General features: G+C 41.5%; 2 protein-coding genes and 1 long non-coding RNA gene across 6 annotated transcripts; 1 reads left to right on the top strand and 2 right to left on the bottom strand.

The window, feature by feature from the left end:
• Nucleotides 1-936: 936 nt before the first annotated feature.
• Nucleotides 937-19,405, bottom strand: kif14 (kinesin family member 14). The gene is made up of 29 exons (XM_080473281.1): nucleotides 18,540-19,405; nucleotides 16,846-17,094; nucleotides 16,604-16,691; nucleotides 16,411-16,512; nucleotides 16,130-16,182; nucleotides 16,004-16,034; nucleotides 15,677-15,784; nucleotides 15,232-15,345; nucleotides 13,213-13,331; nucleotides 12,936-13,108; nucleotides 11,554-11,701; nucleotides 11,162-11,225; nucleotides 10,871-11,049; nucleotides 10,441-10,543; nucleotides 10,142-10,299; nucleotides 9,902-10,013; nucleotides 9,541-9,627; nucleotides 8,571-8,694; nucleotides 7,505-7,598; nucleotides 7,181-7,319; nucleotides 6,524-6,630; nucleotides 5,523-5,596; nucleotides 5,088-5,297; nucleotides 4,771-4,958; nucleotides 4,101-4,253; nucleotides 2,753-2,848; nucleotides 2,541-2,615; nucleotides 1,741-1,915; nucleotides 937-1,608 (listed from the first exon to the last, which is right to left on the bottom strand). The coding sequence occupies exons 1-29, from the start codon at nucleotides 19,277-19,279 to the stop codon at nucleotides 1,445-1,447; spliced, it is 4,227 nt and encodes a 1,408-aa protein (XP_080329407.1). The 5' UTR covers nucleotides 19,280-19,405; the 3' UTR covers nucleotides 937-1,444.
• LOC308115659 lies at nucleotides 18,810-24,517 on the top strand. The gene is made up of 3 exons (XR_013935709.1): nucleotides 18,810-19,034; nucleotides 20,492-20,626; nucleotides 23,608-24,517. It is a non-coding gene; the product is annotated as an uncharacterized lncRNA (long non-coding RNA).
• On the bottom strand, nucleotides 20,857-25,967 carry ddx59 (DEAD (Asp-Glu-Ala-Asp) box polypeptide 59). 4 transcript variants are annotated; one of them, XM_080473284.1, is made up of 9 exons: nucleotides 25,886-25,931; nucleotides 25,436-25,625; nucleotides 24,780-25,360; nucleotides 24,166-24,348; nucleotides 23,983-24,072; nucleotides 23,574-23,825; nucleotides 22,323-22,475; nucleotides 21,937-22,065; nucleotides 20,857-21,779 (listed from the first exon to the last, which is right to left on the bottom strand). In XM_080473284.1, the coding sequence occupies exons 2-9, from the start codon at nucleotides 25,608-25,610 to the stop codon at nucleotides 21,522-21,524; spliced, it is 1,821 nt and encodes a 606-aa protein (XP_080329410.1). In that variant the 5' UTR covers nucleotides 25,611-25,625; nucleotides 25,886-25,931; the 3' UTR covers nucleotides 20,857-21,521. The 4 variants fall into 4 exon arrangements, with proteins under 4 accessions (XP_080329410.1, XP_080329408.1, XP_080329411.1 ...); XM_080473282.1 differs by having other exon boundaries at nucleotides 24,780-25,625; nucleotides 25,886-25,967; XM_080473285.1 differs by lacking the exon at nucleotides 25,436-25,625 and having other exon boundaries at nucleotides 25,886-25,964.
• Between the last annotated feature and the right edge of the window lie 146 nt (nucleotides 25,968-26,113).

Below are 26,113 nucleotides of genomic sequence, written 5' to 3'. Positions count from 1 at the left end.
ACCTCTGGGTGGCCGAGGGATCCATGGGGTTTAATCTGTCTTCAGGGTTGCAAGGTCATCAAAAATATATTCATTTGTTCATCAATTTAATTTCAGTAAAGGACAAAGTGGTCGATTGAATTTCACCCATGAGTCTTGAGAGATATTTATTCAATGTTGAAAAGACATTCGAATAAAGTTTCACCTCATGTAAGTCGGAGTCCAAACAATGGCTTGTGGCAAATTCTCAAAATAGGATGGTGCATGAGCCACAAGAAAGCGGAGCTAAAGTGTGTTGTACTACGTAGACTCAGCCAAGATTTCTTGGAATTTCAGCGAATCTTGGCTTGAAGAGTCGATTTCTGAGCACTTTTTTTTTTTTTTTTAAATCTTTTTTAGATTAAGGCTTTCATAATTCATGCATCAGAGGGTTTCACTTTAAAAAGACTTTGAAAGATGTAGTAAACAGTCGGGTGTGACAAAGTTTAGTGGACAACCTTTACCTTGGTTGTGACCTCAGGGAGCGCCCTCGATGGTTCACCCTGCAGAACATTCCACGCAACCTAGTGCTGAGGTCGACGGGCCTATTTCACTCCTTTCTTGCGCTCCGGTTTCTTCTCTTCCCCCCATCTTTTGCTCCCCCCACCCCCCTGTACTACTTAAAGTTAATTCAAGATCACCAAGTAATACGAAGGGCGACGTTTCTAGTTTCATATCCCATGTGTTTTCTGTGCACCACTATTTTTTAGAGTGTGCTTGAGTTGGCTTCTGAAGTAAACAAGAATGATCAGAGAAAAATGTTGCTGCGCATGAAACAAAAATAAAAACAGAACTTGAACGTGCAGGACAGCGAGTGCAGAAAGCCCTATACCCTCGTGTAGTTTCCATAGTTTTTTTTCATCGTGACCATGTTTATGAAATATTTGTGGCTTTACAAAATCAGGACAGATAAAGTGATTGAAGTCATACAAGTATATTTAATATACCAATTGTTTATCAGGTCATTCGGGTGCTAAACCACATGTGCTTTGGTGCAAATATATTCATGACGGACAAAAAAAAATAAATACAGTCCGCCCAGAGAGTATTTACAGCACTTCACTTTTTACACATTTTATATTACAGCCTCATTCCAAAAGTCATTGAATACATTTTTTTCCCCTGCAAATTGTAGACACGTATCCACAAAATGAAAAATTTCCAAACTTAAAATAAACAACAAAGAAATTGCATCTTGGCTTTGTGCCAACTGACGAAGAACCGTGGCCGAGCCTGAACTCAGGCTACACGGAGAAGCTGCCGTCTTTATAGCGTCGTGTCATCAGTCCCAGGAAAAAAAACCTGGAACCAAAGAGTCAGAAAGGAGCTGCATCCGAGACGGCGTAGGTCCAGTGAGAAGGAAGAGGCACTTTTTGTCTCCATATAGGAGGTCTGGGTGTTTTCTCTCTCTCTCGCATCTCGTCCTCTACTTCCACGACGACAACTTCTGCAGGGCCACCAGTAGAAGCTCCAGATCAGGGAGCTTGAAAGGGACGGTCAACACTCGAGTCTGCGACAGGCCAGAGAGCAGCTTCATTATGTCCTCTGCAGAGGAGATCAGCTCCTTGGAGCAAATACTGATGTCTCTCCCTGGAAGGTGGAGGCAGCCTGATTAGTGACATTCACAACCACCTACTGCAAGGTTGTTGTTGTTGTTGTTGTTGTTGGGGTTTTTTCAACCATCCCCTTTATCATCAATCAGGGGAAAAAACAACTACTTACCTCGCATTGCTCCGGACAGGGAGGCCTTCAGCTGTTTGACAGCCTGGAGCAGTTTGAAGACGCTGGATGAGATGGTCCGTGGATCCTGGAATGGAGAAGCTGTGGCTTCCTCATCCTCCTCCTCTCCCGCCGCCGCCACCGCGTACCTCGCCTCCTCTGGGATGGACCCTATCTCCTGTTTGACAACACCAGGACCCAAAATAACAACAGATTAAGTACAGTACACAACTGTACTAAATGTAAAGCAACAAGAATGGCGATAAAAAAAACTCCACAGTCCACGATTAATCTGATTATATGAAAGGCTGGCGAGTATCCAAGACATTTCACTCAGGCACAAATAAGTAGAACCTCTATTTGGACTATTAAAAAAAGAGGAGCAACTGTAACGCTAGAAAATTTGGGGGACAAAATAGCCACAAATAGTTCAACAACCGTCATCATATTCAGGTTCAGGACCATTTTATAGTCCTTCTGTAAATATCCTGAAAAGAGTTTTTAAATAATTTTCTATAATGGCCCTCGTTTTATATGGTATTATAGTCATAATTTCGCAAACTAAAATAGAACTTCAGCCACCTAAGCTATTATAAATGCGTGTTACCACAATTAACAATACAGTAAGAGAAAATGATAAACATTATCATGAGTTTCGCCCGACCTGTTGCATATGAGGCACCTGTAAACGTACAGAAAATATTTGAGATTCTAAACCCACAAGAAAATATAGGCAGCAATAGTTAAGATTGCAAAAACCTGGGTATATTGTTTGTAGCGTGTATTTAATCACTGAAACTTACCAAAAGCAGATGATTAAAGTAATCCTGCAGGACAAACACGGCATTAACTGCCTTGGATTTAAGGCGGCGCTGGACCTGTGAGCGGAAATGACAGGGATCACTCATTTAATGTTAATCAAACACATTTACAAGGCTCTCATAGAAAAAAAAAAAAATTTAAATTGTGTTGCTACAAGCAGTAAGACGAGAAGAAATATTCATTGAGATCTTACGGAGTCCAAGGACTCTGCCTTCATCGTGTCTTCCCACATGTCTTTGCTGGTGTCCAGAATCTCCACCAAGAGGCTGTGTACTCCCTTGCTGATCCCCTAGGAGGCACAGACGTCATCATATGTTGCTCAGTGGATCAAATCACATTTTTAATGACGATCTTTTTCTGATATCTATTGTCAAAGCAACAACATAAAAAATAAAAAGTTCCTGCTGGTTTAGAAGTAAGCGAGAAAACTATCCTGTGACTGGTATACTGTATCTAAGACCCCCTGCACACGGGGCAATTGTCGGCCGTCTTAGATGGAAGATCATCGTGGCGAGACGTTTAGTCTTAACTCTAAATCAGTGGTGCTAAAAGAATTCTCAGTGTCAGTGATTTGGGGTGATCAACTGCTGCTGCGATCTACGTCGTCAACTAACTAACCAATAGAAATCCAGTATGAAACGACGTAGTGATCAGCGCGACACTGGAGAGAAACCCAAATAGATGTTCTGCAGCTTCAATGGCGAAACGCACTAAAACCAAGCATGTGGGATGGAAAGACAGAAGAGAGCCTGGTGGAGTTGTGGCAGCAGACGCCTTGCTGGTTTGTTCTTTTTAGAAAGTTTTCCGTTTTTCATGCTTTATTCTTGCGCATTCGACTCACGTACAATGTCGGCCGCGATTCAGCTTACATTGTAATTGATGTTGTACAGTGTAGCTCGCTGTGAACTCATGATTGTTAAAATTCCAGTATTGTCGCCGGCCTTATATGATAGAATCTCAAAAAAAATAAAATCAATAAAAGGTCATTTATAAAGTGAGACTGCTGTTGTTTTGCCTCACTGTAGTTGAATTTCTTCCTTGAGAACAGCAGACAAGCAGTAACGGAACAATTCATTCACGAAGCGTTTTATCGCCACTTTTTCATCTGTGATATCGAACAATTCAATTTACTGTGAAGCTTTTACGCTTCCATCACCGAGAGATCGGATCCAGACAATCCTAAAACGGTCTAGCTTCTGGCAGCTGCCTTATCTCATTTAGTCATGCTGGTTACGAAGTGCTTGCGATACATCCTGCGGGTGTTTCCGTTGGACTTAACAAAAGTTTGAAAACAAAATAAACGTGCACAAAAGGTTTTGAGCCGGAATAATGTCTATAATTATTATTTTTTTAACACAAGCGATATTTTTGCAGAGCTGCAAAAACACATGAAACATGTATCAACATTCCCTTAATATCGTCTTTGTTTTGAGATCTGCACAGCTAATATTGCAATCTCGAGTACAGTGAACTGTCGGGCCTGATTACTTTTGACCTCAGAGTCTCCACAGTATCTGCTGCAGTATTATTAATGCCGTTACCTTGCCCGTGGCCTGTGCTTCCGGCTCCATGGCGTGCAACGGCGTTCCCGTCACTGCTGCCAGGTGGCCAACTGCAAGCAATGCAGCTCGCAGGCACGGGCCGCTGTTTTTATTCACCTCCGTCACAATTGTTGTGATGTCAGCCTCACAAGCCTGCATGGGGGAGACGACATGCGTTTTGTTTCCGTCAGCATCAAGTCAGCACAAACAAACTGACAAACAAGTTGAATTAAAATTGATATAATAGCGAATCAATGAAAACAAGCCAACACAACGGGGTTGACAAAGTCTGGCAGGTCAGTAAATAAATTAAAACCCGAGGAAGCATTAAAAATCAGGATTGAGAGGGGAAAATTGTGTGTTTAGGTGCAGAGACTGGTGAGGAATTCAGATTTATTTTCCATATATTCATGTTCTGTTTGGGCTCAAGGTTGAGAATTCCCTCTGCTTTGCCATTTCCATAGACGGAGCTCAAACAGCTCAGAGCTAAGACCCGTCAATCAATGTGCTGCATTTTGATTAGCCGCTGCGTCTCCAAACTACACCAAATTGAAAATCATTTGTCAGCTCCAATTCTGCACCCGTCTCAGCTACTTTACCTACAGCGCGTGCCAGGTAAGTCCCAGAGCCATGTTAATGTATGGCCTTTAATGTGTAATGCTGTATTTACCTGAATTAGCATCAGGAGGAATCCCCCCATCTTTTTCACTTGGCTCTTGAGTTCTTCCGCAATTGTGTAGGCCAGATCACTTGAGGCCCCGACACTGGCCAACCAATGCTCACAAATGAACCCGGCTCTATCAACAGCGGCCGTACCTTTAATAAGGGCCATCTGGGCCACGTCATTTCCAGCAAAGACTACAAAAGGAAAAAAAAAAAAAAAAAAGAAAGTCTGAAACATAAGCTTCTTTCTTCATTTGATTAGTACTTATCGAGTGGCACTTGTGTGTAATCGTTACATATTGCACAGTTCTACATGAAACCCACTGCTGTCCAGGTTGTCCACTTGGTTGTACAGCTCAGATATGGTTTTTACTGCAGCGTCGATGACGCTCAGATCGACAATGATCTTGTCCGCCAGGCTTTCTTCTGTCCCGTTGCAGTCATGCAGGCGGGACAGTGATTGGCCAATGAGCTGCCGGCAAACGACAGGTAATCTGTCCGTGGCGCTGGACGACGTGGCCTGACCTCTCAGTCCTGGGTAAGACAAAGCATAGAGAAAGTGTCTATAATACAGGGCCATGTTCAAAAAGAAAATAAATAAAAATAAAGATCACTACTTGCTTCCTCTCAATCCATTGCACCACATTTTAAATGCACATAACTGTTTAACATTTTAGAGAGTAATTCTCCAGAACCCCGCAACTCGGAATTGCCTGATGTGGTACAGAAAATGGCGCTCTTAAAAGAAATTTGACATACCAGCACTTTTAGACGGGATCTCGTCAAGTCTCTGAGCCTGCTTCTCCAAGATGCGCATTGAGACTTTCCTCTTCCTGAAGCGAGACCGAATACAAGCAGAGTCTGTGTTACCAACCCAGCAGTGTAGGGTCGATGTCTTTTCACACACGGTTGAGTTATCGCATATCTCGATGGGGAGGGAATCCCTGAGGCTGACCATTTTAAATGTTTGCTGATTTTGTTAAAATACGTAGAGAAAGGAGCAAAACTTCCCTCCATAATAGAACTTAAAAACTCTCATGAAGTTTAGGCTTTTCTCTTTTTTTTGGGTGATGAGGTCAGTAAACTGCGACTGTTTTCATGAGGCTCGTGTTCAAGGGGCTCAGGGGAGAAGTGCGACTAAACCACGGACCCTGTGCCATGTTTCATTTGGCCGAGTTTTCTGGCAGTGCGGGAACCACCGGGAGTGCTCGGAAAGAACGGCAGATTCTGTAAATACAGCAGGTGCCGTACGTGCATGTTTGGGTTACAGGATGTGGAGTGAGAAGCGTAGGCACCTCTTGCCCCTTTCCTCTTTCCAAAAGCCTTGGCCTGGCCTTCATGGACGTGAACTTAATAAACAGAGGAACTACATTGAAGACGGAAATATTCTGCGGGCAGCGACTTAACGCCAGCCTTTCATGAAAGAAAAGCCTGGTTTAATGTCAAAAATATGTGTGCCACATTGTAAATCATATTGTTGGAAACTTGGACGACCTTGGACGGGAACATAACCCCCCCCCGCCCCCTAAACCATTTCATTTCCCATCTTTCATGTAAATACTTTTCAACTTTCCATACACATTATTCCACCAAACATATTGTGTGAATTAAAGAGTGGAGCATGAGGTTATGGATTAAAAACATGCAAACTAAAAGCAAAACGCATCACATCACATTTCCTTGCAAAGAGAGACGCTCCTACATTCCCCATAAAAACAAAAATGACCAAAATCTAAAGCGAGGAATCTCTAAATATTTACCTTTGGTGAGACAGGGTTGAAATGGCTGTAGAGGGGGAGGACAGATCGTGCTCCCACTCATCATCAGGGTCACAAAATACATCATCGTGTTTTGAGGTAAAATCCTCCTGTGGATAGTAAATTACAGCTGATTCATTCAGTCTTATTTACTCAACTGAAGAGAAAAAAAACAACAACACAGCAAACTGATGCAGCATTCCTGGATTAGGCATAAAACAACCAATTCCAGACTCTTAAGTGGAGGCCAAATACTCAGTCTGCAGTTTGTTAGCATTTTTGCTGCCACTTTACTAATGAAATCATCGGCTGCAATGTGCACAAACAAGACACATCCTGCATAGTCTTATTACAGAGAGTTTTCTAATTATCATAGCAAATATGAACACAATTGCTATGAGGGGTATAAATTGTATAGGATTGGCTGGAATAAACAAAACAAATTGAAATGACAAATTATCTGGTCAAACATGGGGTTGGTGAAAAAACATGGCCATATTCAGAAACTTGAGGCTTTGTTGAAACATTAACATTTTTACCAGTTTGTTTGACAGACGCTTCAACGAAGTACCCATTAGTCCTGTTAGGCTTTGAGAAATGTAAATTGCCACTCTCTTGAAACAATGATAAGGACATAGGCAGACTTGACTCATGACAAACCTGCTCCAGCTCCCTAAGTGCGATTATTTTCTCATGGACTTTGTCCGGGCTCCAGTAAGTGGCGATTCCCAGATTTGTATTTTGAATGCGGATCTGTATTTGAGCACCCTGGGACATGTCCCCCTCTGTGGTCTCATGCCTAAAAGAGAGCAGAGAAGAACAATGTTTTAACAAAAAAGGCACTTCTTTCGAACAAACATTTAACATTTATGTAAACCTAGAGCAACCACAAAGTTAAAAAAAAAAACAACCAAAGATCTTAAAATGACTACAACTTGTGTCATATTTAAAGTCACTTATGTGGCCAATGTAAGATTTGCATACCTGCTGAAGACTAAGTGTTTGTTTAGTCTTGTACAAATGGCATTTGCTTCCTCAATCAGAAGGGATAGCTTCATTGTGTCCCACTGTGGAGAGACTAAAACACACACAGAAGAACACACAAATAATTTCACTACAACCAACATGAGGGAGCAACAAGGACAGCTTCCATTTTCTTAGCAGAGACTCATCATTCATTGAAGAAGTCACCTTATGGGGAAAACTCAAGAAGACAACTAAATTCGAACTTTCACCAGTAGACCTCACCAGAGGAAGCCGAGTCTTGTGTTTCTTCTTCTCTGCTTGAATACTTTGTTCTGGTGGAGCCCACACAACTCAAGTGGCTAGTGCGGTGCAAAGCATCGAACCACTACAGTTTACATTGGTGGTGCTGCCTGTGTTTCCATTCCCTTCTCTTTATGTACTCGGTGTCCTCTTCCAGTATTTCCAGCACTGAAATGGTGGGGGTTTTTTTCTGTCTAGCGCAGTACGCAGTATGCAGTATGCAGGTATTGTTCATGCACCCGGAACCATTTTGTTATCATGTCCTTGTTAATATGTTCATAACTTTGTGTCTCAACAACAATTCTATTAAATGCCGTCCCTGTAAAGGCCTTTTACACTCCGTTGGTTAGGGTAGAGAAAATCACAGACTCCCCACCCTGACTGACTTCAGCTTGTGTAGCCTGTTATACAACAGTAACTGTAGCAACCCATCTAGACGACAAAAGAACTGGAGTTCCCTTTTTTGGGGGGGGACGAAGTACAGTAACTGACACCCTCAATGAGTTGAAGGGCTATATATGTAGATTTAAACATGTTTTTTTGAAAGAACGTATATATTCAAGAACAACTGTGAACTAAATAATGAAAATCGGAATAAATTCTAATTATATGGTTTTAATGTAAAAGCATGTTATTGTCAAATAGGTTGTATGGTTTGCCGTTGCCTGTGCTCCTAGTGAATTTATGCCAATTAGTACTTCTGGACGTCACTCAGGATGAATTCAATTCCGACACTAGACATTATCATAGTTCCCTACCCAGGGGTAACTGAAAAGGCACGCACCATTTTGAGTGTGATGTTCCCGCTTTGCTCTCTTCTCATAGATCTCCTGCAGATCTTTTGTGATCTTTTTTTTCTCCGCCTCGAGGGCAGCGACGATCTTCGACTGACACACATTTCCTCTTGCCTGGAATGAATTGTGGTTATGAAAACGTTTCAAATCATCTGGCCAGAACAGTTTGTAAAAAGCCAAAGTCATTACACGTCCCAAATGGCCTATTGGTTAAATCGTGGAACGCAGTGTCAGCAGATTTGCTTTTTAGCCCTATGATCATCAAAATGTTTGTTAAAAATTGTGGCAAAAGAAAACAAAGAGAAAAACACGAGAGAGAGAGAGAGAGAGAGAGAGAGTAAATCAGTTCTAAGTGCCAAATGTTGCTTTCAAAACATTGCAAATGTTACACAGAGTAAAACTATTACTGAAAGTTATTCTTCTGTGTTTAGTGGCATTTTCTTTGGGGGAAAAAAAGGAAATCTAACTGTCAATACGTTCTGAAGTTACTGACACTTTTACGCCTTTAAATACCTAGAATATTACCCTACTTAGCTTTTCATTCAAAATCCATACAATAAACTATGGAGTTTAAGAAATTCTTCCTTTGATATAGATATATATACAATGGCAGGGGGTGGGCGTCGCTCTGTTTTAATTATTATTTTTTTTCTTTTAATTCTGTAAAGTTTGACTTGATTCTTGTTTATATGCAACGAAAATGATTCATTGAATTATAATAGTGTATCCTTGGTGGATTAGGGGAACAACGGCAGGCGGTAGAAAATGAGGTTTTCAAAATCTAGAAAACTTAGAAACTAGAGTTGTTGAAAATTCATCAACGGTAAACGATGCAGGCAATTGAAAACAAGAAAAAAATTCATCTTGTGTATAAAAACTTACCAAACCTTTAGCTAAAACAAACACTATTCCAGAACCAAAACAAAACATTATAACTCTGATGTTATGATGCTTCCTCACCTCTATGGACGGGCGCTTCCTCTTGCCAGTAACTTCTCGTTCTTCCGTCTCATGCACTAACCTCTCCTGGTCCTGGTCACTCGCCATCTGAAAGTACACTTTATATTATGGCGTTCTGTCTACAGTTAAATGTTGAGGACATCCTGTTGGCTCTAAAGGCCTCACTTTATTTTGTTCATATTGGTTTCAGCTGATAAACTATGAATTCAACAAGCTAAACTAGAGAAGCAGTAACAACAAACCTCTGGACATGTAACCCACCAGCAATCCATTTTAAGGATTCATTGACTTCCAACCGTGTTTACGTGGGAATGTGTATTAACTGAAAAGAAATAAAAAAAAAAGTAGAGGTCTACTGTACAGGGGTCGGCTCCAGTGCTTGTTCCTTCTGAGCCAGTTCTTGTGCCACCTTAATTTCATTTAGCAGATCTTCTTTCACTTTCATTTTAGCCTCCAGCCTCTCATCTGCAAGTCTGAAATACACAAAATTAAGTTGAGGGTTCACAATTGGTTACAAAAAAAAAAAAAGCCATTGCATTAACTAGTATTGGGATGGAATCTTCTTAATCTCAGAGTCATATGGAGAACTTTCTCCACTCACTGTATATTTTGAGCAGCCAGTAGTTCATTCTTTGCAAATTCAAAATCTTTGGGGCCCTCCTCTGTGCTTGTCGAGCAGGATGCTTGCATCAGCAATTTCACCTCAAGTGGATGGTTGAATCGAAAGTATTGGTTCCCACCGAGTATTACTCTGTCCCCCTGGCAGCAAAAGAGAAAGGAGTTGATCACTGTGGTACATTAAGAGTTTGTAGGTGCTACAAAATAAAGTTTGCTGCTTTAATCTTAGTTATACCACAAACTTTTATGAAAAAAAAACACACAAGCTGTTAATCTGCTTACGTGGTGCAGGACAGTGGACTCAGTGATGATGTTTCCATTGATGTAGGTCTTTGCATGTTCAGTGGGTGTAATGCTGACCGTGTCGTCGATGTTACATAGGACACTTAAAAGAAAATAAAAGAATGAATATTGATTCAGTTACGTTGCTGAACTTAAATTCATACATGCCATTAGTTATGCTTTTTCTTGATCTATGAACACCATTTGTTGTTTTTTTTAATGATGACTCAGCCAAATATATGAGTCCTCTTGCTGTTATAAGAGCCACATAGACGCTAGTGCTGTATTCTGATCTTATATCCCCCCCCGTTGAAAAGTACAATACACGTTTTAAGTCATAATTGTTCATTTAATGCAAGTACATCATAAGCGGTCTGTAGCGGTTTATAAGTTTAGAACTGAGTCCCATGGCTTCAGCGATTATTCTCACCAGTGATGATCCGCAATGAGGCCTCCAGTCAGCTGGATATCTTGGCAGGAGTTAAACTTGCCCACTGTGGTCTGGCCCTTCTTAATGATGTACAAAAGCATTTCTGAGAGCTGAGGATCCTCGTTAAGATTCACCAGACAGGGAAGGCGACTGTCGACTTGAAACGCCACACCGGCTTTCTGATTAAACAAAACAAGAAACATTGACAGACGCTCCTGTATTTTGCTACAAAAGTGAATCAACTGAAAACAAAGAAAGTGGTTAAGAGTTTTTTTTGTTTTTTTTTGCTACCTGCAACTCTTGAGTCTCCCTGCGTTTGCGAGCTTCAGCCTTGTGATGTTTCTCTTTCAACTCTCTGCCAGAAAAGAGACGCACACAAGTCGATCATTTACAACCTCTCACACTGAATACAGTGCTTTCATTATTCCAATGCAAGAATATAATTAGAATCTGTCTTTATTCGATCATACGGACTTAAATGTAGGTTAATGATCATTAACCTAAGGTTTGACCTAAAGAAATATACCAAAGAATCTGGAGATTCTGTTTCCAAATAGACTTTCTAGAAGTGCTAAAATCTTTTACGACCTTCTTAAACTTTTTTTAGTTTTTTTAAAAAGACCTATTTTTATGCCACTTCAGATAAATACAATGAATATTGTTATAATTCTGGCGATGCAGACCGGTTGGCATCGGCTATTTCTTGCTCTCGCTTCAAGAGTTTCTGGTTCAGCGTCGAGATCTCCTCCTGGAGAAACCGGACTCTGTCCATTTCAGTGCCTTCAGCCGTCCTCCGTGCTGCTTGAAGTTTCTCCACTTCTTCCTTCAGCTCTGAAACACATAAGAACCTAAAGTGTTTTAAATTTAAAAAAAAAAAAAAAAAAGCAGAACAAGCAAACGGGGTTAGGCAAACGTCAAAACTAAATTGCAAGGGCCCACCAAAGAGTTCAAGGAGACGGCTTAAATATTCGGGGTCTGTCCACAATTTGACGAATGTCAGTCATTTAAGATTGTGTTCTGAGCCATACTGATCTCAGCTGTACCGTCTGAACTCCATGTACTTTGAGCTTCTCGGGGTGAGAGGCAACATGACGGAAATCCACAGCAAGAGCTCCCCTTAGTGCTACAAATGTCAAACAGCAGCGCGGCTACCCTCATAAAAAATCATACTTGCATGACAGTTAGCCGCCATGTGCAACTGACAGTGCATAAATATGGCCTGGAGGCAAGGTTAGGGCCCAGCTTTAATTTCAACTGGATCGCGCAAGAGCTGGTGATGGATAAGTGGGTAGACAGACGGGTATATTGAACAGAGAGAGGGAGAGGGAGAGAGAGAGAGAGAGAGAGAGAGAGAGAGAGAGAGAGAGAGACCTGGACAGAAAGATAATCATTTAGACCAGAAGAGAAACTTAAAGACAAAGAAAGACCGAAACAAAAAAAGAGGCACATGGTGGAAGGAGAAACCAACAGCAGCCGCAAAACAGATTTAAAAGGGTTTATACAGTATGTATGCATCCAGAAGCTTATTTTTTTTTAAATGTGGAAATGAGAAAAATTTCCACAACAGCAAAAAAACATTGCTGTTTTAGTGCCATCTAAAGTTATAAAGGTAGGAGGAGAAAAAAAAAAAAGAGCAAAGATTTCTTTTTATTTTTTTTATAAGATTTCTCAATCTAGCCCCCCTGCAAGGGAAGAGGGTATCTTTAAATGTCATTAAAGCACACACATTTAAAATAGAAGTTACTGTATGTGTAGTGGAGACAAAATAAAAATGTTGTAATGCACCACATAGAGACATGTAGTTCAGATGCAGCAGAGGGCCTGTTCATTTCCTATGGATTCCACCAGCTGGTAACAATGTGTGTTTGAAGAAACCTTAGGAAGCCAAATATTAAAAAAAAAAAAAAAACCTACAGTAAGAGGGACTGGGGGAAGGAAATATGGTTCAAGATCTGCGAGGGAATGCTTATCCTACCACGGTGGCTCATGAAAATAAATGGAATTATCAGTTTTCCTCAGTCAATACTGCAAAAATGCCAAATGTTTATCGTTACGGACGTCTGACCTCTGATGAGCTTGGAACTCGTGTCGTCATTGATGTTTGCCACGTTGACGATTGTGCCGGTCTTCTGGGCATAACGCAGCGTGCTCAAGCTTTCATTCATACAGATTTCTGCTGGGCTCACGGTGGCAACCATGGCAGTGTGAGAGTTCCCACCAAGGCTATCTTTCAACAGCCTACAAGAGAACATTTGAACTGGTTAGGGTTGTCCGTATACAATACCGAATAAAACAAACAAAAATATACCAATCCAAGCACGCCATGGAAATTAACTTCTCACCATGTCAGGACAGAGTCTCTGTACGGAACGAAGACACTCTTCTTTTTCACCGACTGCTCTGATAAAGCAGAGATGACTTTTCCCAGCGTCAGAAGGGACTTATTGATATTTTTGCCTTCCTATAAACCACAAAAAAAGATATTTAGTAATTCCTGAATGTGCATTTTAGATTTTTGAAGTGCAAACTGCTCCAAAACAAAAAAAAAAGGATCAGTCTCTGAAATGATTTTTTTTTCTTTCCGTCATGTCTTTGAATGGTTAAATAAAACCTGAGTGTTGTTAGTTATTCACTTCCTGTAACAGAAGCATAACTGCAAAAAAAACAATGACTGATACAGAGCGAACCATAGGTCCATGGCGTGACCTTAATACAACAGTTTGTTTCAACAAAAAGATTAACTGGCCACTATATTAATTCATGGTACTGACTTGTGGTTTCGGTGAGAGAATCAGCAGAATACACTGATGAGCAACAGGAAGACTTATCAGTCACTATCAATCACCCAAAGGCCGTTTTATTTATGCTTGACGTGTCCGCGAGCTCCGTACGGACGGATTACGCCATGTCGGCAGCTACGCCAGCTGATGCGGCTCTTCTTCAGCGGAAGATCTCCCTTCATCACACACAAGTCCACGGTAGAAGAGGAGCAGGCCACAACAGCTTGTTGGACATTGGCCGTCGCTCGGGCTGCGGGAACATGACTTGATTCTTCCCGACATGATTTACAAATGAGTTCATCGAGTGCAATACATCTAGTAGCTGAACAGGACTGAGACGCCGACTGAGACGCGCCGGAAAAAAAAAGGTGGAGCTGAAGAGGAAGACTGAAGATTTGCTTGTCCGACTGAAGTTGAGAAGCCCCGGTTCAATTCCTGAAGAAGGTGAACATGTTCTCAGGAATTCACTGACATATGTTGACTTATTTATTTTTCTGGATCAGCCGTCCCCGAGTGGACGCTTCAGCACCCGAGCGCCTGTGATTTGACTATGTTGTTGCCAACATGCTAGAAAATATCCCAGAACAACAAAAAAAAAAAAGAGCAGCAACCAACAAAATGTAACATTTACCAACTGCTTTAATGAGGCAGTTCAGCCAGATGTATTGTAGCTGATGTCTCATTTATAAATCCAACACAGATACAAGGTATTTTTACATTCTTTTCTTAATTTTTATTTTCTTTGTCACAGTTTTTGATAAACAAAATCATAATACTTGTTCAAGAAAGTTACGCGCATTAAAAAAAAAAAAAAAAACCATTATTGAATTGCAATTTCAATAAAGTACTGTATTTTCTTCATCCCTCTTCAGCAGACCATTTCTAAACATATTGTCCCGCCAGAGTACAAATCTTTGTTGTGTCAGAAATCATAATTTAAAGTCATATTGACGACCAATGTGCAACAAGTTGTTGTGACCTGCTATAGAACCGGCACATATTCCATATCCAGATCAACCGTCTATATTTATTTATTCAGTTTGGTGATCATGTGATTTTATTTCAAAATTTGAAAGAACAGAAGATAAGATAACATATTGCAAAAATAAAATGTTTTATTGTAACAATTTGTTGGTTCTGGATCACCACCAAAATTGAATGGGTTCTTCCATGTGTACCAATTCGTTTATGAAGATGGGCTCATTAGTTTTTGTGATCTCTTGTTAACAGACAAATAAGCATGGATGATTTTATAACCTCCTTGGCCGAGGTAACGACAGTTTTTGTGGGGCGTTCCCAAGTCTGCAGCGTCAGAATCCATCTCAAGAGGAAATGAACCGATGAAGGAACCCAAAGGATGATTGATCTACGTAGTACCATGGAAGTTTAAGCTCACAACTTCCAGGTCTTAAAAAAAAAGGATCTGATTCCAACATGTTGGTGCCAAAATACCAAAGGCCACCTTCCGAGGTCTATTGGGGAGCCTGCCTTGAAGTACCAGGACGGTTTTGACATATACAAGTGAAGGTTAGTGTGTAACGTGAGTCTGTTGTGTGGCTGTATAGACGAGTGTGTGCTTACCCTGAGACGGTCACTGTTAGCGGGCCACTGCGAGCGTTCGCTGCCTGCAAGATCCACTAAGTTGATCCTGCTGGTGATGCAGTGGTTGTGTTCCTGTCCATCCACCAACTCCGTCTGTCCACAAATGTAAATATGTTTAACATGGCAGCGAATACCATCAGCCCAGGTAACATCCACGTCACTCTACTATTCATTGTTTCTTTCACATACAGTCACTTAAAAAAAAAAACAAAAAAAAAACTGCTTTAGTAGAGATGACACAGATTGGCAAGCATTTTAAGAAATTGTTATTTATTCCCCAACGGTATTAATCCTCTTTGGGGCAATTTGACAGAAAGACACGCCACGCTCGCTTGTGAAGTGAGAGCGCTCACCACTGCGCCACTGAGGAAACACGTGTTTACATACATGTGTGACACATGAGTAGATAGGATAGATTCCATACCTTTATCTGCCTCAAGACCAGAGTCAAAATGGAGTGTGACCTGGAGCTCTTGTCGTTCATCCCCGTTGCAGCCGTGGCTCTCAGTTTATTGCCAAGCGCCAACCAACCCTGACAAAGGACGTCAATTAAAAGTTATGATCGGTTCCCTCGCAGAGAAATTGATGCCCAGTACTCATCTTCATGGTATGTCATTTCCTTGCAGTTTCAAAACATTGAACTCAAGTCAATCACTGACGCCTGTTGCACCGCTTCAGCTGCCATTTGTCAACAAACTGACTTGCTGACTTATTCCGAACACCGGAAGAAAACAGAGTAGGTTCGGCGTACCTGAATGTCACTCTCAGAGCTCACCACGTTCCTGTAGAGAAATAATAAAATGAGCGATTCTGTCGTGGATAGATTTTACAAATTACTTAGGAGGGTTACATTAAAAAAAAAAAAGTGATTTCTTACGAGGACAGCTCAGCAACATAGGTCCCGTGTGTCGGATGCTCCCTCACTCTCAGCTGGAAAAGCAAATGATATGGTTTTGTGAAGACTTCAGATTTTTCCCAGATTTCTCACAGTACTGCACATAGTGAAATGATTATCAGATGAAGGCTTTATGTTTTTTTGACAGATGGTCACATGAAGTTTTGTTATCCAGCAGGTTATTAAAGCCATCAATTTCAGTAAAATAAAGCTATAATAACATGGATTTAAGAAACTTCCAATAGTTCAATCAATATACTCACAGGCATTTTGGGGGTATTGCTGGGCTCAGCTTTGGTCACCAGCAGGTCATGGATCTTCTCATTGTACACCTCACAGAAGCTCAACTCCACATTACTTTTGACCTGAAGTCGAAGAGCCGAAAAAAAGATGATTTTTGGATGCAAGACACAGAAGAGCAATGAACTGGCAGAACTCTTCTATTTAACATTTTACCCCTTCATCTTCCATGGTGGTCAACTTCTCAAAAAGCTCCTGGCAGAAACGTGGAATGATCCCAGCACTCTCTTTATAGCCCATCATACTGCAAAGCAACCAATACAAAGCAATTGTAACACATTGCAATTTCTAAAACACATATTTTTAGGAGCAAAAAAAACTGAAGGTATGAGAGGAAAGCAAATTTAATTATGCCACTCTTACTTTGGTAGCAAAGAAACCCCCCAAAAAACACTCACGTGTATGATTTTCCGGAACCTGTCTGGCCATAAGCAAAAACGCAGACATTAAATCCTTCCAAAGCCCTCAGTAGCAGAGGCCTGCCTACTTTCTCATACACCGTCTGTTGGCTGGCAAAGGCGGGGTCACGCTCATCAATCGAGCAGAAGGCAAAGTCGAAATTAAAGGAGAGCCTCTGTTTGAGATCCGGGTGACGCACGAATGTCTCCCGGTCCTCTATGAAGATGACTTGCGAGGTGTTCCTTTCCCTTTAACGAAGCAGATCAAACAAAAATACTCATTTAGGAATGTAATGTTAGTTTTACAGTCTATTCTACTTATCGAAACATGCTTACATTTCCATGAAAGCTGAGTAAAGGTTTTTAAAACCCATTTTTGCCATTATAGATTTTTCAGCTCCTTTTACATGCACTCAACGTTATACAGGATGGTCCAGACCGACTCAGCCATAGGGTTGATCCACATGGTGAGCAGGTGATGTAGTACAGGAGTAGGAGCCCGCTGACACACGAACAGGTCAAGATTTTTTTCCCCCCCCTAAATGCAGCAACATCACGTCGACGTCAGGCGAAGCTCAACTCGACGTAATGCAATGTTTAAAACTGTTTCTTTGAAGTGCATATTTCATTTCTGGTCCAGCGCTTTAACTCGTGTGTATCTCTTCAATGCAAAACGCATGCCCCACAGGCGTTTAGCCGCAATGCGGCAGCTGTGTGCAGATTATTAAGATTGACACCGAGAAGACTTTCAAGAAAGCCTGGTCGCCGCTTTTACTTAAGGGGAAAGACAAACGTGTTTTTCATTAAATAAGTAAATAAAAACAAATAAATACATTTTGCTTGTTTTAAAATGCAGTTTGAACTGTGGGAAGACTTGAGTCAATATCTAATAGTTAAGTCTTGGTCTTGACACCTTAGCCTTAGAGTCTCGGTCTTAACCAGATCTCAGGTTAGGTCAGGGGTCTGCAACCTGCTGCTCTAGAGCCACATGTGGCTCTTCAGCACTCCTGTAGTGGCCCCCTAAGGTTTTGTGTAAACATTTTCCTTACATGTTGATTTTATTTGCATCCCACACAGATTACTATTATTATTATATATATATTTTTTAAATAGCTTAATCCAGGCTAAAACAATCTAAATAAAGTTAAACAGTTAAAACAGCCAGAATAGCTGGAATTGGGGGGGGGGGGGGGGGGGGGGACGACAGCTCAAACTACTCAAATAATAATCGTGAAAACAATAGAGTAAAAATGGTTAAATATAGTTGGATTTGCTAGCAGTTTCCAGGAAAAGAAGAAAATAAAAAATAGAAGGAAAATAGCTCTCAACAAGAACAAAACATACAGTGGTTATAAATACTTAAAAACCCAAAGCAGCTAAAATAGCCATGATAAAATAGCTAAAGCATGAAAAAGCAGGGGGGACAAATGTGAGAAATCTCTAAAAATGGCTACAAAAGCTAAAAATGTCATAAATACAAATCTAAATTGTGCCTATGACACTTTTGGGGGGGAATTGCATAGCAATGTTGTTCATTTCAGAAAAGTATATATCTTTTTTGGGGGGCAGCAGAAAAGGCCATTTCTGTGGTAAATAGCAAAAATGTCTCTTTTGGTGGTGAAGGTTGGGTTAGGTGGTCTTGAGGAGCTTCTGTAGCAGCAGACCTCCTGAATGTCAACCATTGGGTTACAAACCTGGCATTAAAAGGCCGGACTCGGACCGCCACGGTGACGGCAATGTTCTCCATGTTGGTGGTGTGGTGGTCATTGGGGTGACTGGACGGGGGTCTGCTGTCAGCGGCGGTTCTCGCCAGCTCCTCGAAGTACTCTCTCCTCACAGTGAGGGCCTCAAAGCGAGTCTGTCTGCTGGGCGTTTTGAAGGCGTCGGTGTGGCCGGTCGCTGAACTCCGGGCAGGTGGAGGGGTGGAGCAGGAGGTGTTTATGTTGGCAGGCCTCCCCCGCCTCGCCTCCTCCTTGTGTCTCACGCTGAAGAAAGCAGGCGTCCTGGGCTGCAGACCGGCACCGGTGACCCCCCGGTGGTCCGGTGTGTTTCTACCCACAGAGCCCGTCCTGGTTCGGCGCTGCAGGGTCAGTCTCTTCTCCGGGGCTGGAGTGGCGGTGCTATGGCTGCTCTCCGCAGACAGTCTCTCGGTTGGTTCGGCCCCATTTCGCCGCGACCTCCTCTGAAGGGTGAGTCTGCTTCCAGCGCCGCTTTTCGACAGCTCGGAGACGACGTAGGTCCTGTTGACCTGGCGGCCGTTGTCGGGAGATCGTCGGTCTTCGCACGCCGACTCTTCGGACGTCCTCTCCATTTGACTGGACCTCGCGTCTCCGTCCGTACCGGGCGTCTTGGACGGTGTTGTTGTTGTTGTTGATGATGACGCGGATGGGTCATAATAAGCTGCGCGCTTCCTCGTTTGTCTGACAACTGACATGACGTTCACTTGAAAAAAATACAACGAAAAGCAACGAGAAAAATTAAACAAACGAGAAATAAAGGGCAATCCGTTATACTGAATCTCTCCGCAGCCACTCGCTGCTGTCTCTCCTTCCGCGTCGCCCGCCTCGATTTTCAAACGGGCTCCACGAGCCGAATCTGATTGGCTCGCTTTTGCGGAAGCTGAGTCGTCACAACATGGTCACGGCCTGCAGGCGCGACAATTCGCCGCTAGGTGGCAGCAATTGTAAAATTCAATTCTAAAATGGGGCCAAATGATCTCATAGGCGTAACATAAAGAACTGCACTACTCACTGTTTCCTTACTAAAATTAGCGCTCTGTCGTTATACAACACTGTACCCATCTAAGGTTGAATACTGACATCATTTCTCAAAATCCACCTCCCACAGATAGAAAAAAAAGTACAGTGTATAAAAAAAAGGAAAGAAAGGAGACCTTGTGCGTTGGTTAAGAATTTAATTGTTTCAGACTATCAAGGAAACACTTTTTTCAAATAATTTCCTGAAGATGTAATATGTTAATTATCAGAAGCACACTTTTTTCTGAAAAACAAAACAAAAAAGAAAACAGGGCAAGGTAAACAAAGCCAGTGCTGAATAGGAAGGAAATGCAATAAAACGAAGTGATTAAGATACTTAAGTGATCAAGATTTTTGAAATACATTAGAACTAAGGGAATATGGTCTGCAGGACTGTTTCATTTGCATAATATCTCTCAAATTGGAAATATGGTGACTCAGACTGACAATGAAAAACTAATCCATCCAGTTGTTACTCCCAGAGTAGAGTATTGTAAGTCCCTATTATCAGGGAGTCTTAATAACTTGCTTAAAAAAAAGTCTTCTATTGATTCAAAATGCTGCAGCGACTGTCCTCATTGGCTTCCTGTTAAATCTAGAATAGGATTTAAAATCCACAACCAAGCTCCAACATACTATTAAAACAGACTACTACAACAGAACTATTAGTCCCAGATTACCCCAGAGTGCTGCTTACTGGATAGGCTTAAGACTGTCCTAAATGACAAAGCTATAGTCTGGACCATTTTTTAGTTAAGCTGCTATATGTTGCTGGAGTGCTGGAATACCTGCACTGAGCTTCTTCCCATTCTCATTCACCATGAGTCAATATTATATTATTATTATATTACATGTGTCTAACATTTGCCTCTCTCTCTCCCTACCTGCAGGACATCTGACTGTGGAACTGAAGTCTGTGGTCTGAAGCCTCCTGCCTGGATCCATCTGCACTGAGTGGATCTCCGCCTTGTCTGTCTGTCCTCTCCTTTTCTCTCCTCTATCCCCCTCAAGCCAACAGCACAAAGGTGCCACCTCTGAACCTGGTTTTGCAAAGTCTTCCTATAAATACGAATGTTTTTCCTTTTTGATCATTTCCCTTTCAGTCGCTTATGCTTGCTCATGTGGAATTGTTGAGTTTTCTCTGTAAACGTGTCCTGAAATGACATTGTTGTATTTGGTGCTATAAAAATAAAGTTGAAATTAATTGAATAAGGACAAAGTTGAAAACAAAAAAAAGAACTTTGAGATAAAGGTAATGAAATGAATTGTTTATTTTAAGAGCGAGGGCAGATCTGTTTCATGGCTCATTTAAAAGAAGTGTGTGTTCAGGGAGTTTCACCCACAGATGAGGAGGGTAGGAACTAAAAGCTGCTTCAACTTGTTTCTTCTGACTCTGAACACTGAGTAAATCTCTTCCTGTGAAATGATGTAAACGTGCTCCACCCTCTTTATGTTGGTGAGGACTCGGTCAGCCGTCATGTCTACAATCATGTGCCACATTCATGAATTGATAAAGCTATGAATAAGCACCTGTACAGGGAATGTGCTTATCATAGAGAAATGAAATTACAGAATCCAGTTATTTGGACTGTCTACAATACCAATAAAGTTCTTCAATTCTTTTGTGTCCAATGCTATAGTCATGATGAAATTTCAGTTTTTGTATTTCACCTTTACATTCATGATTAGATACGTATCTGATTTGACTTCATGATACTTTGCGCTAGTGTGTAATATTTATTCTCTTTTGTTCAAGGGTGCCTCGAAGTGAGTCAAGAGTAATTTTCTCTACTTGAATAAATTGTCCAACATGCAAGGCAGAATATAGCAAAATCATATTTTGTACTTTATTGATCAAATAACAAAACTATACACTGAATCAACAGGCAGCATCAATGCAAGAATAATCAGAAATGTTTGCTATTTTTTTCGACGGTCATGTTTCTTTAAGATGTCAAGGAGGTTGTTCTGGGTGACCAGATCGTCATGTCCCGTCTTGTGTTTCTGCTTTTCTCTTCTCTGCTGCTCATAGAGGTAGGGCGAGTTGAGGAGTTGAGGAGGCAGAATAGAGCCTGTGGGTTTGACTCGGTTCACCACCTCGAGAAACAGTCGCTTGTTGTTGTTATTGAGAAAGGTGATGGCCGTCCCCCTGTGCCCCAGCCGACCGGCTCTACCCACCTGGATGGGAAAATTGAAAGGTCAATATTCACCACATATTAAAAAATGAATAACATAAAAACTTCATTCCAATCTTGATAGATAACAGGAATGCATGGAATTTTTAAATCTCTTCAACAACATTGAAATGGGTGCTATGCAGTTCTGCTTGACTCACCTGATGCACATACTCATCCATTGTGTTTGGCATGTCAAAGTTAACTACCAATCGGACATTGACTAAATCCAGTCCTCTGCCCAGCACACCTGTACTGATCACCACCTCAAAATCTCCATCTAGAAGACCCTGAAGACACAACAGAGCAAATATTGCACTATTATACTTATTAAATATTGCCCATACTGCTAAATCTCTACACCCAGTGTACACTGATTTATATAGAGTAGGAATGCTTTAATACATTGAGCTAAGATTTTGTTTCTGAAGCAAAAGTTTGAGCATTGGTGGAGCTGAAGCTGCTGTGGCTCGGACAAGAGACATGGACATTGAGCATTGACATTAGTGCACTTGACTGAGAGAGTCATGTCGGTCACGGTCCTCACCCTGAGGATGCGATTGCGTTCCCACTGGGTCTTGTCAGAGTGGATTGCCACAGTAGTGAGGCCCGTCACCTTGCCCACCGCCTCGCACAGGAGATCAGCTCCCAGCTTACAATCTACAAACACCACCACTGGCGGCTGGTACAGCTTATCATCCTGCAAAGCGAAGAAGAACGCCAGAACCCATTGAAATGCCATTTCTTTACATTTTAAATGATACAAAACTCTGGGACAGCATGAGAGAGTAATATTCATTCAGTGCACGACAGAAACAAGCGATGGCCAGTAAGACTGAAATAATAAAATGTGGCCCTTTTAAAAGCTGTTTTTAAAATTGTCATTGCTTTGATATTTGTAACAATGAACAATGCAACGAAGGAGTGCAGACGTCACAAATTCATTTCTTACTTCTAGAACCTTTTATGCACACTATCTGCTAAAAATCTGGGGATTCCCTCTGCTCATAGGTTTTGAAAACAGACCGCGGTAATGTTGTATATAATCACACATCTCGTTCCCCGTTCAGACAAACACCTTTACATGCAAACCAACAGCTGTTGTGAACGACTTGCTTTAAAAAGAGAACAACTAAAGTAATGCTACAGCAGGAAAAGAAGTTTCACCTACTCAAATTGTGGCCTAATTGCACTTTTTCACTTGAGCCAGCTAAAGCAGACACTTCCTGCCTTGCCTTGCAGAAATGGTGCAGGCCATTGCTGGGATTCCTGGAGTGGGGCCATGACTTTGGTCCCACCCACTTCCTCCAAACTGCAGTAATGGCTATCTAAATATGGTGAAGTGTGGAGAGAGACTATTTGAGCTTAGGGAATTTCCTACTTCCAGTAGCTGAATAAAAAAAAAAAAAAAAAGGTCACCATGCATGTCACGATTTATCAATAAACAAATACTTAAACTTACTTAGGCAACCTTTATAAGTAGTAAGTTAGCGTCTTTTACTCCACACAGTACAATCAGACCTGGTGTTACACATGAAGTAAGAAAACTGTGTCAGCGAGACTTCTCTGATACACCAAGAAAAATCCACTGTGTGTAAAAGAGTGATTTGCCTGTGTATGTTTTTTTTATTTAGTTTTTTTTTATTACTGTTCCGGGAACTTAAATCTCTCACATTCTAAATCATATTTTTAGGAGTGTGTAGTATGTCATCAGGTTTGGCTAAGGTTGGGTTTATAGCACTCTATGTGCACGTATTCAACGACATGTTTCAGAATGAAAAATTGATCTTTGACCTACATTGAGAATCTCAAATAGCTTCTTCTTCTTGCAGGGCTCCTCCACCCAGAGCAGGATCTGTCTTATGTTGGCGCAGGGCTGGTTCTTCTCGCCAATCGCAACGCGCACAGGGTCATGAACCAACCGAGCAGCAAGCTCCTCCGTCCCGGTTGGGATGGTGGCTGATGTCAGCAGAGTCTGATGCTCTTCTGGGACCTTCTCAAGAATCTCCAGCACCTGCTGCTGGAAGCCCATCTTCAACATGGTGTCCACCTGAGGGGTAAACCACAAACGTGCAGGTTTCAGGTCTTTACCTTGGAATATTCATCATTGAGCCTAGACACGATGTAATCATATCTTTCAGCTGGATAGTCAACAACTGACCAATTTCTGCTGTTATTTGTGGCCTTCCTAATATATTTTGTCTTACCTCATCAACCACCACAATCTTCACTTTGTCCAGCTGCAGCGCATTCTGCTTCAAAATCTCAATGAGTCTTCCAGGAGTAGCAATGATAATCTAAAAAAAAAAAACACAAAAGACTATAGTGACGCTTTCATCATTTGTTACGTCTTAAATTGTATTAGGTTTATTAGAGAAGGAATACTTTACTTTGATGCTGGTTTTGAGGCGGTGGAGCTGAGGGGGAAGTGGCATGCCTCCCACCAGCAGTGCTGTTCTCATGTTGGGGATTCCGATCACCAGCTCTTTGGTCTGTCTCTCTATCTGAATGGCTAATTCTCTGGTGGGTGTCAGGATCAGAGCCACGGGGCTACACACACGCTGTGCTGGTCTCTGAAGACAGACAATGTTACACACTCAATCTCAACCAGTTTGCTTTTGTAGATATATACAAACGAAATTTCAGGTTACTAAATTGTTCTCCTTACGTCTTGTACCTTTGGTCATTATATGAATTAAAACACAGACCAAAAATAACCCTCATTAAAAAAAGGTAAACATCATTAAGTGTTTTTATTTAACAGAAACAACTCCTTTACTGTTGTAGCATCGACAGTATAAATGCTGTTTTACACAAATCCTCCTTTATAATCAACAAACAAAGCAATGTTTAGATATTTTTCTAATTGCACTTGTAACCTGCAGGTTACTTTGTCTGGGGATTAGCAGACTATTGCATTGTGTGAACATACAGATAAACAATCTCATTGAACTGAATCAAGATAAGAAAAAATATATTTATACTATTAGCTGCATAACTGTACCTCAAGTGCTCTTACGACCACTGGCAGTAGAAAAGCGATTGTCTTCCCTGATCCTGTGTCAGCGCTGGCAATCACGTCCCTGCCAGTGAGACCAACAGGTATCATCTGCATCTGCACCGGAGTGGGGATCTTGTAGCCAGCCTTTTTCAGGTTCCCACCCAATGTTGCAGGGAAGCCACAGTGTTCGAACTCGATGATGGGTCTCCTGACATCTGTGCCCTGCGTTTCAATGCCCAGTTCGTGTTTAATACGTTGCACCTGTTCTTCTGCTAAGCCTGATATGAACCGATCTTCCCCATAGGAATAGCTTTTTTCGTCTCCGTTGTCAACTGCTGGTTGACCAGGCGCACCTTTGGGCTTGTGCTTGCGATCTAATGCTTCTGCTCCAGTACCCATTCCCATTTTCATTAGATGGCTGGCTTTGCATTCAAGGCTGCAGACGTCATTATCAGTGGCGTCACAGATATACTCCCCGTAGCGACCACACATTACACAGACAGGCTCCCCGGGCTCAGGCCATCTCTGATTCTTCTTGAAAGATTTCACTGGTTCTTCTTCTTCATCATCATCATCATCATCATCTGAAGAAGAAGAAGAAGAGGACGTGTGCTCATCGTCAGGTATCGAGCATCTTGTAGCAGGTATGGATCTTTCACCTGCTTGAACTACGTCATTCTCTGTTTTGTCTTCTTCGCATAATTCTTCCTTTTGAGCAAGTGTCTCTGAACTACATCCGTTTTCCTCCCGTTGACTAATCTTGCTTTTTTTATTCAATTGTTGACCAGATCCCTGGACGGGTCTTTTAATTTTTAGAGCTCTTGGCACAAACATTTTGAAATCATTCACCTGTTGAAAGACAGACACAGACAGACAGACACACACACACAGGAAAGATGAAAATAAGGAATTAGTCGGTGCCTACATGTTACACTTAGATATCAGAACGGATGAACAAATTTGATTCGAACAAGTTGAGTTTTCATAATGCTCTCCAAGTTCTGCCTCTTTGGTCGATAACTGACCCCAAAATCTATAAACTAGCGGAGTACGATACATATCTAAATCCATGTACATATTTAAATGCCCATATACACCCAAATACATACCTAAAATATGTATACCAGTATGATGCATACCTCCTCTCGTCAAATCTTCCAACGCTGTACAAAACAATTACCGGCACACATCGATGACGCAGTAGCGCATGGCATGTTGGGTAATGTCGTTTATGGAGGAGGTTGTTTTCATTACGAAAATTCAAAGACCTGCTACCAGATTTTATTATATTTTCATTGAATATAGTAAATTGTTATTGATTTCAACTCAATTCAGAA

Source organism: Lipophrys pholis (genome assembly GCF_963383615.2).
Source record: "Lipophrys pholis genome assembly, chromosome: 10".
Lineage (NCBI taxonomy): Eukaryota > Metazoa > Chordata > Actinopteri > Blenniiformes > Blenniidae > Lipophrys > Lipophrys pholis.
Note: the sequence above shows the minus strand (reverse complement) of the source record. Positions and strands in the feature narration are given on the sequence as shown.

Excerpts from the sequence above, each read along its gene's own strand:
- ddx59 (XM_080473282.1), bottom strand. The coding sequence starts at position 25,610 with ATGTTTGTGCCAAGAGCTCTAAAAATTAAAAGACCCGTCCAGGGATCT. Across the intron at positions 24,349-24,779 it reads TGGTCGTAAGAGCACTTGAG|AGACCAGCACAGCGTGTGTG; the intron begins GTACAGTTATGC and ends GTCTGTCTTCAG. Across the intron at positions 22,066-22,322 it reads AACGCAATCGCATCCTCAGG|GGTCTTCTAGATGGAGATTT; the intron begins GTGAGGACCGTG and ends TTGTGTCTTCAG.
- kif14 (XM_080473281.1), bottom strand. The coding sequence starts at position 19,279 with ATGTCAGTTGTCAGACAAACGAGGAAGCGCGCAGCTTATTATGACCCA. Across the intron at positions 7,599-8,570 it reads GGAACATCACACTCAAAATG|TCTCTCCACAGTGGGACACA; the intron begins GTGCGTGCCTTT and ends TGTGTGTTTTAG. Across the intron at positions 5,298-5,522 it reads GATCCCGTCTAAAAGTGCTG|GACTGAGAGGTCAGGCCACG; the intron begins GTATGTCAAATT and ends TGTCTTACCCAG.